The 9,373-nt window shown below is 46.9% G+C and overlaps 1 protein-coding gene across 1 annotated transcript; it reads left to right on the forward strand.

Moving 5' to 3' along the window:
- The first annotated feature begins 2,890 nt into the window (after window positions 1–2,890).
- LOC138215596 (uncharacterized) lies at window positions 2,891–8,106 on the forward strand. The gene is made up of 8 exons (XM_069177831.1): window positions 2,891–4,256; window positions 4,402–4,833; window positions 4,921–5,086; window positions 5,195–5,369; window positions 5,457–5,752; window positions 7,067–7,236; window positions 7,319–7,573; window positions 7,654–8,106. The coding sequence occupies exons 2-8, from the start codon at window positions 4,408–4,410 to the stop codon at window positions 8,104–8,106; spliced, it is 1,941 nt and encodes a 646-aa protein (XP_069033932.1). The 5' UTR covers window positions 2,891–4,256; window positions 4,402–4,407.
- Window positions 8,107–9,373: the final 1,267 nt, after the last annotated feature.

Here is a 9,373-nt window from a genome sequence, read left to right on the forward strand (position 1 = left end):
GTAGCCTTTAATGACGGGACGTCTCAGTGTAGAACCGATCAGAGAACCGATTCAAGAAAGTTCAGGCTGAACGAGAGGTTTAAACTGTAGTGCCAAATATGAAACATCACATGACCCCGCTGCTGCAGATACCACCCCCTGCTGCAGTCCCCCCCCCCCAATCCCGCTGTGCTCCTGTTGAGTGAAACAGGAACAGGCGGTGACCAGACTCTCAACAGAAACTGTTCGACATGATAAACTGTAGATCTTTTTGTTTGTGCTCCGTTCTCTTGTGTTAGCAATAGTGTATGTGTGTGTGTGCCAGTGCACAAGAGGGAGGGACCTGTTCCCATGGCGACCAATTTCATGACATCACCACCTGAGTCAGACCAGATGAAGCACTTTGGAAGCGATGAAGACAACAGTTCCTGTGAGGACGTTTGTCTCCCCCTGCTGCCACTGACAGGCATTACAACAATACTGTCCTGCAGGAAAACACTTCCTCTCTGCTGCAAACTGGTGGACGGCTTCTTTTAGAAATTGATCTGAGGCTCACAGAGCATGCTCAGTCTGCCTCCACCCGGCCGGTGAGGGACGTTTAACCAGACGTACAAATTCGCCTGCTCATGTGAAGTTATTTGGTTTGAATGAAACAGCCGTTCACCTGTGAGTCGACAGATTTCCGTCCTAAAGACCTCAGAGATCAACGCTGAACCATCAGCTGTCATGTTGGGTCCTGACACCACCTACCTGCTGACAGGTGGACGCGGTGGGTCTGATTATTCTGAAGTCCTTCACATAACTGATGCTAAGACTTGAAGACAAGCTGACTCAGGTGTTCACTCCAAACGAAGCAGCCGGCCAATCACAGTGCAGCGTGGCTGTGAACGCAGTCTTCAAAGTGGTCATCATGGGAACAGGATGGAGGGAGGTGGAGTGTGATGCTGATGAAGGTGAGTCAGTGTCCACTGCGACACACAACCTGTGGTTCAGATAATCTAGAAGTTCTTTAGCTGTTAGCCACGTTAGCTGTAGTCTGAATAGTGATGACGTGTGACGGTTGTACATATTACTGTGTTTGTACTAGTAGCAGTGTTTTGGAGAACATTTCTGCTTCTCATTAGACACTCAGTGTGTGTGTGTGTGTGTGTGTGTGTGTGTGTGTGTGTGTGTGTGTGTGTGTGCGTGTGTGTTTACACTCTTGCCTGCTCTTTTTACACTTTGTACCTGACTGGACTTTTCCTACCTGAGCTCAGCACTCGCAGCTGCTTCCTGCTGACTCCATCCACTGTTTTCTACTCTCATCTTTCACCGCAGCACCAGACACACACTCAACCCGCGTTCATGTCGTGTGTGTTGGTTGTGTGAAGGTTAACACATGATGCTCTTACTGATACATCTGAATTTAATTAGATTAGATTAGATTAGATTTGACTTTATTAATCCCACAGTGGGTAAATTTACTCGGCACAGCAGCATAGAGAAAGACAAAAAAAGTGCACACAATATGAACAAATTTACAAATGTTTCCACATCTGTAAACTGAGCCTCTGTTACAAACAGGAGGAGGAGGAGGCTCCTCGTTCACAGGCTAACAGACATGACAAGAACACACACCTGGTCTCAACATGTCTCCTACCCACAATTCCTTCTGTCGGACACTCTGACGCTGCAGCACCAACACACCCAGTGTGTTCACTGTGATTTGACCTGTAAAGCGGCTCCGCCCCCTGTGATGTCTGCCTGCTCTGCTCTAAAATAAGAACAAATACTAAGACCTTCTTCGACTAGACTTACTGCTTATCTAAAGTATTAACACCAGTCACATGACTCTCCCTCCATATTTAACTCCTTTAATGATCCGATGTGTTCAGGAGCGTTTGGTCCATCTGTGAGGCTCCTCATGAATCAACATATCTTTGTGCTCCAGACTGTTTGACAGCTGTTCCTGCTGAAACCTGGAGCCTCAGATCAGAGGGTAATGAAGCAGAGCGGCCTCAGGGGGCGCTGTTGGACCAGCGTGTTGTATTCGGGGGCTGTTGGTGGTTGGAGCTGCTGTTAGAGTTTCTCTGCCTGTAATTTAAAATGGTGCTTCTCTCTTTGCCTTACACCCTGCACGGTCCAACGGGGCGCTACTCTTCTCACCACACTGCAGCTACAGCTGAGCACGAGCAGCAGCATGCCTGCACCTCCTCTGGGTGACAGCAGGGGGCTGCAGTACCCGGAGGTGGCTGCAGATGTCGCTGTCTGATCCGGCTCAGGCTGCTGAAAGCTCAACTTCACTCAGATCAAACACTAAACAACAAACCTTTCTGTCTCCTGAATGTATTCACCGTCTTCATGTTTTAGAACCATTGGGCTTGTAGCAGAAATCTACCAAAGATGCTGATGGAGATTGACTTTGCCTTTATTTATTTTATTGGACTGAACGATCTGCTGAGGAAAACGAAACCAGGACAGAAAGAAGCGGATTTGAATGTGACTGTAACAGGCCGTCCTCCCCTCCTGAAGTGGGACAGACTGATTCTGGTCCAACCAGCAATCACGTCCTCAGAACAGATCCGATCCGGTCTGCTGTGAGAGGGCCGGTTCTGTAAGTCCACCTGCCACATGCACACTGATCCAGAGTGATGCTGGATACACATACACACTGTAATGCATGCTTTTCTCTACTTACTGTGTACAGTAACTCATAGCCCCTAGGAGTTCAACTCTGTGTCTCTGACCGCTGAATGTTGGACACTGCTTGAAGTGTAGTAGTGAACTTTCTCTCTTCTTCCACTAGTTAACGTGCCGCGATATGTTGTTGTTACTAACAGGAACCAATAAAACGATCTGTTTCAAAGAACCACGAGCAGTCTGTTGGTCATTTTTCAGTGGACGATCAGAAGTAAATATGGCTCATCAGGTAAATTCACATAATCCGACAAACATGTTTCTTTTAAAAACACAAATTGCTTCCACAAATAGAGACACTGACTCACAGGTTCAAAAGCAGTAGAAGAAGAGGAAGACGTGTTACAGCTTCCACTTTTGAAGACATCAGTGTAAACTAGAGTTAAACCTGAGATAAACCTGATGTGTGCTGGATTCCTCACTGATCCAGTATAACATTGAAGGCAACATGAACACAGTGAGAAACCATGATCTCGTATTACTGGCCGAGTGCTGATCATGTGACACCACTGTAACCACCCTTCAGCCACAGGTTCTTCAGCGGTGTGGAGATGTGGCTGCTGACTGTGGCAGACTTCTTCTAGATGATGCTGCTTGTCTTGTTGGAGAAAGCCTCAGGCTGAATGCTCTTTATTCTTGTCTCTGGATTGATCCACACAGCCATTAAATAAATGACCTCAGTCCTCCTCCAACACCTGCCTGCAGGGCCAACATGACCAAAGGTCAGAGGTCATATCTCCACAATGTTTGGGGCTGGAAGGCTGAATTTTATTTTTTTATTTATTTATTTTTTTTTATTTTTTTATTTTATACACTTTATTAATCCCCGAGGGGAAATTTCTTCACTACAGCAGGGGGGCTCTCAGGGGGGAGCTGCTGCAGCAGGCTGCCACTAGCGCGGCGCCAGGTAACCTGACCTGAGGTGCACGTTTTTGGATGATGGGAGGAAGCCGGAGAACCCGGAGAGAACCCACGCAAGCACAGGGAGAACATGCAAACTCCGCACAGAAAGGCCCAGGACCAGATTTGAACCTGTAACCTTTTTTGCTGTGAGGTGACAGTACTAACCACTGCACCACCGTGCCTCCCTCAAATCTCTGCTGCACCTCTCCTTCTACATGCTGAATGAATGCTGCAGAAATGAAGAAGAGCTGAAAATGTTGGTTTTTCACCATTGGTGTCCTTTAATGTATGCAAAGTGAAATTTGTGTCAGAATGTACCAAGCGGAGATTTCAGCAGCACCTCCTTTCTCCTCATTGAACAAGAGCTGAACATATGAGGAGGCTGGAACAAGTGGATTAGTAGTGAAATTATATCATTCCAGCAGTCGAATGGTCTCCAAGGATGAAATTCTCATCATCTGATCTTCTCTCTGAGCTGATAGGATGTTGTAAGGATGAAGGTACTTTGATGTGCAGGACTTGAGGATGTGGTGGTTAATTGGTTGTGCACTGTGATTGACTGCAGCCCTGCAGGGGGCCCTGCTGCATTCTCAGAGTCAGAGGTGGGGGAGGGGCGAGCTGCTTTTTCCCCCACAGACTGTTGAAGACGACCGCATGAGAAGGACAGAAAGTCTTCAGCTCTGCAAAAACACGGAGAAGTGAGTTCATCTGATTGTTTCCTGATGTTTTCAGGTCACTACACTTGTTTTAATGCACTTTCATCAGTCCAGTTTTACACCTGCATCTGCTTCTGTTGATTAATTACTCCAGTATAAGAAATACTTTTTCATTTTTCCTTTTCAGTCAACCATGCACTCCTGCCCTGTTTGTTTGAAAATCTACACTGCTTTGAGCGAGCACTTACAAAATATTCACGCGGTGGAAAACCTGAAAGGGAAGAGGGTTCCCTCTAGGAGAGACACCCCACGGCGTCTGATGGCAGACCTGCGGACCACCGACCCCAGACCAGGCATGAAGACCACGCTCAACCAGGACCAGCATGACCACCAGCCTCCAGAGACATCCCCTGTCCTGCAGTGTGACAACCAGGACTGCAGGCAGCTGATGAAACGGCTGTCCTCAGACGTGAAGAAGGTCACGGCCCGCATGGACCGGCTGCTGGAGGAAACCAGTGTCCTGCACGTGCAACTGCGTGACAATTTCTTTGAGTGCAGGTCTTGCTGCAGCGGCATCAGGACGCCGCAGCAGCCAGTGGAGGAGGACGACCAGAGAGAGGTTAGTCTCTAAGGGTTCCTTTTGTCCTTGCTCCTGTCTGTCTCTCTTACTGTCTGCCTTTGAAGGATTTTTTACTCATCTCGACAGGAAATTGTGGAGTCGGCGGGACCCTTCTCCCAGCAGTGGACAGCGGCGCCGAGCTCTGCAGAGAAACTAAAGAGAAAACCATCAGCTCTGAAACAGTTCGCACCATGGAGCACGGGGCGCGGCCGGGGAAACCGCATGAGACTGATAAAACTGCCCCGCAGCATGGGTGAGGATATATTCATCGCTGTAGTGGATGGAAGGTGTTGCCATTGAACAGCTGTTTACTTATTTATTTTATATCCCTTATAACATGAAAAATGATGTGTCGTCACAGAGGAGTACCTCACGTCCTACAAAGCGTTCCACGAGGGCTACAACCCAACGAGAAAAATGACAGAGAACGCCGTGTCCAAGGTCAGCCGGCTGAAGAGCTTTCTGCTCTACATGGGGCACGAGCGCTCCCGGCTGTCCGACTGGCTGTTTCTGGATGACATGCTGAGAACCCGTGGGTGAGGAACACAGTTATTACAGCGGTGTCTCAATTATAATATTCTATGCATTGATTTACTGATTGTTTTTCTGCACTCTTCAATCAGGTGGATTAAGTGTGTGCTGATGGGAGGCATGAAGGTCACCACGGTCGCCTTCTACCTCAAAAACATCCTGAATTTTGTGAACTACATGCGGGAGACTCCACCCAGATATTCAAGGCTGAACCAGCGGCAGATGAGCAGCATTGTGAGGGAGCTGCAGATGGGACTCAAATCCCTGCGGCGTGAGGTGGTGGTCCACCAGATGGCCACCAAGATGTCAAAGGTCCAGAATCTGCCATCAAAGAGGGTCCTGATGATCTGCCTCACAGCCTCCAGGAAGAGGATCCCAGAGCTGCTGGGTAATACTTTGTCATGAGCTGTGTTTTCTGCAGGTTGAGGTTTGGTCATCTCATTAGTAAAGAGCTCAACATGTACAACCTTGTTGGCAAAAAAGTTGGGATGCTGTGTAAAACATTAGCAAATCACATCAACCCATTTTAATAGAGAATAGACCAAAGGCAACATATCAAAAGTTGAAACTGAAATTTGATTGTTTTATAAAAATATTTCCTCGTTTTGAATCTGATGTCAGCAACAGGTCTCTATAAAGTTGTTCCAGGATCATGTTCACCACTGAGCTGCATCACCTTCTTTTAACAACACTCTGGAAACGTCTGGGAACTGAGGAGACCAGTTTCTGGAGTTTTGAAAGTGAAATGTGGTCCCATTCTTGCCTGATAAAGGATTTCAGCTGCTCAACAGTTCAGGGTCTCCTTTGTTGTATTTTTCATGTCATGATGCCCCAAATGTTTGGCCTTGTTTTGCTGAAACCTACCCATGCCATGTGCACTAATGCATCCCTATACCATCACAGATGCTGGCTTTAGAACTGAGCTGATAACAAGCTGGATGGTCCCTCTCCTCTTTAACCTGGAGGATGCAGCGTCCATGATTTCCAAACAGAATCTCAGATTGTGATCCATCAGACCTCAGGACATTTTTCCACTTCACCTCAGTCCATCTTCAATGATCTCGGTCCAGAGAAGGCGGCGGTGTTTCTGGATCATGTTTCTATCTTGTTTCTTCTTTGGAGAGTTTTAACATCATTTGTGGACGCAGCGATGAACTGTGTTCACAGACGATGGTTTTCACTAGTGTTCCTGAGCCCATGCAGTGATTTCCACTCCAGAATAGTGTGTTTTTAATGCAGTGCTGCCTGAGGGCCCGAAGATCACCACCATCCAATATTGGTTTCCAGCCTTGTCCCTTGTGTTCAGAGATTTCTCCAGATTCTCTGAATCTTTTAATGATATTATGAACCGTAGATGATGAAATCCCTAAATTTTTGTAAGATAACCATATACTTTTAACCAATAACATAAACATATAAACAATAACATTTCTCCATTTCATCATTTGATATGTTGTCTTTGGTCTATTTTCAATTAAATATGAGTTTATGCGATTTGCAAATTATTGCATTCTGTTTTTATTTACATTTTACACAACATCCCCACTCTTTTGGAAATGGGATTGGACACATGGACACATCAAATACTTGAGTATTACAAATGAACAAGGTCAGAAGAGAACTGCTCGATCCAAAGTGTCACTCTGTGTGCAGATGTTGTTAATCAAAACTGAGGCTGAGTGTCTTTTTCTCTTGTTATCAGACATCCTGGAGGAAGACCACATCCCAGTTCACAGGTTCCTCTTCTATGGCTACCTCACAGCCTACTGGAGCTGCCTGTTCGGACACAGACCGGGCGTCTTTACCAACCTAACTGACACAGAGGTTGTGGAGGCGAAGCGACACGGGGGTCAGCAGGGCTACCTTCTGCATGTAAGCCCCATAACATTTCTCGGAACGCTTTATGATCGTATCCTCTGCTCTCTCCCTCCTCTACCTCTCTGTGTCATTACAGATCAAGGAACACAAGACAAGTAAAACCTTCGGGGAGGCTCAGATGTACCTGACTCCCGCCGAGTTCAGGTGGCTGGAGAGGTGGCTGTCCATCAAGGGCAGGGTGAAGAAGGGGCAGCGTAACAAGTTCCTCCTCTTCACCAAGGGGAAGGGCCCCTGCAAGCACCTGAACACTTACCTGAGGAATGCCTGGCAGGAGATGGGCCTGCAGGGTGACATTAACTTCACCCTGATCAGGACCACCCTGGCCTCCTATGTAAGTAGATACTAAAGTCTGAAAACACCTTGCATGTGTGAAAAATGAAATCTGGAAACACTGTCGTATTTATTTTTCAGGCCAAAAAGACACAAACTGTGGAGGCCAGGAAAAAGATATCAGATTTCATGTGTCATGATGTCCGCACGGCCGATAGGTTTTACACCATAAACCCCGACCACCGCGAGGCCCGCAACATCAGAAAGATCATCCTGGACAGCATCAGCCAGGGTGAAGACTCAGGAGACCCCTCTGAAGCAGCGGGCCGCTCCCGGGTCCGGACCACCTCCAAAAAGCTGACAGAGTCCAGCGAGAGCAGCAACGACGAACAGGTTCCCTACCAGGACTCAGGAGAGGAGGAGGAAGAGGAGGAGGAGGAAGAGGAAAATAAGGGTCAAATAGGAAAAAGGAAGAAAGAGCAGGATGAGGATGCAGAGCTACAAAGGAAACATTCCTGCATGCTGCGCTCATGTAAAGTAGTCCTCATCCCAATAAAGAGCCCTGACACAAAGAGGGTGATGAAGAAAAAATAAGAGGAAAAAAAAGCTGTTATACACACACACACACACACACACACACACACACACACACACACACACACACACACACACAGACACAGACACACACACATACACACGCGCACACACACACACACACACACACACACACACACACACACACACACACACACACACATATATATACACACACACACACACACACACACACACACACACACACACACACACACACACATACATATACACACATATATCTGGAGAAATCTCTGAACACAAGGGACAAGGCTGGAAACCAATATTGGATGGTGGTGATCTTCGGGCCCTCAGGCAGCACTGCATTAAAAACACACTATTCTGGAGTGGAAATCACTGCATGGGCTCAGGAACACTTGTGAAAACCATCGTCTGTGAACACACTCTGTGGCTATACTGATTCACCTGAGGAGAGAGAAGGAGCAGCGTTTCTCCAGCAGGTGATCTGTCTAGATGGAAGTTCATGTAAAGGAGGATTTTATTTGAATGTATTTTACTTGCAGAAGTTAAATTACATGAGTCAACTTTGCTAATAATCTCAGTCTACCGGTTGCTTGTTAATACATGATGTGAATCTGAGAGATGGACCTCTGAATGAGTGGACAATTGGAACACAGCCGCGCTGTCATGTTGCCTGGGAAACAATAGACGCACCTGTAGTCCTCTGTCTTTTTCTCTCTCTCCCTGCTGTTACCTGCTGGCCACGCCCACCTCATCTGCTTTCAGTTCCCCAATTAGCCCACCTGCTATCACTCCTGTCACTCTCCAATCAACCCTGTCAGTATATATTCCTCTGGTTTTCATCCCCTCTATGTCACTTCGTTGTGTTCCTGTCAGCCCTGCATCCAATGTTTCCTTTGTGTTTCTCCAGATTCCAGCCGGTTCCCTCTATAGATTCTAGTTCCTTTCCTCTGAGAGTTAATTCTTAGTGCTGTATCTGTTGGTTTGGTTTTCTATATTACTTTTGTTGAACCTACAAGCCATGTTTGATCAGCACCGGCACCGTTAGCTTTCTGTTGTTGGGTTTAGTTACGACCCTGTTCTTTTGTTGGTTTAAGAAATCCTTTCCTTACTTTGAGCCATGTGGAGTTTGTGGGTCTATCCTGCTCCCTGAAACATGACACATACGATTAGTTTTAAAGTACTGCAGGAAGGTGATAGTTACCTGAACGAGCCTCCCATGAGTCGATCAGATCATCTGAACGCTGCTGCAATGGAAGGAGACAACTCAAGGAAACTTCTGTAT

The sequence above is a fragment of the Embiotoca jacksoni genome, unplaced genomic scaffold (assembly GCF_022577435.1).
Source record: "Embiotoca jacksoni isolate LCO1_2020_lvr unplaced genomic scaffold, fEmbJac1.0.p SCAF_78, whole genome shotgun sequence".
Lineage (NCBI taxonomy): Eukaryota > Metazoa > Chordata > Actinopteri > Embiotocidae > Embiotoca > Embiotoca jacksoni.

Coding starts and splice junctions, on each gene's coding strand:
- LOC138215596 (XM_069177831.1), top strand. CDS start 4,408: ATGCACTCCTGCCCTGTTTGTTTGAAAATCTACACTGCTTTGAGCGAG. Junction 7,237..7,318: donor AGCAGGGCTACCTTCTGCAT/GTAAGCCCCATA, acceptor GTGTCATTACAG/ATCAAGGAACACAAGACAAG. Junction 7,574..7,653: donor GGACCACCCTGGCCTCCTAT/GTAAGTAGATAC, acceptor TTTATTTTTCAG/GCCAAAAAGACACAAACTGT.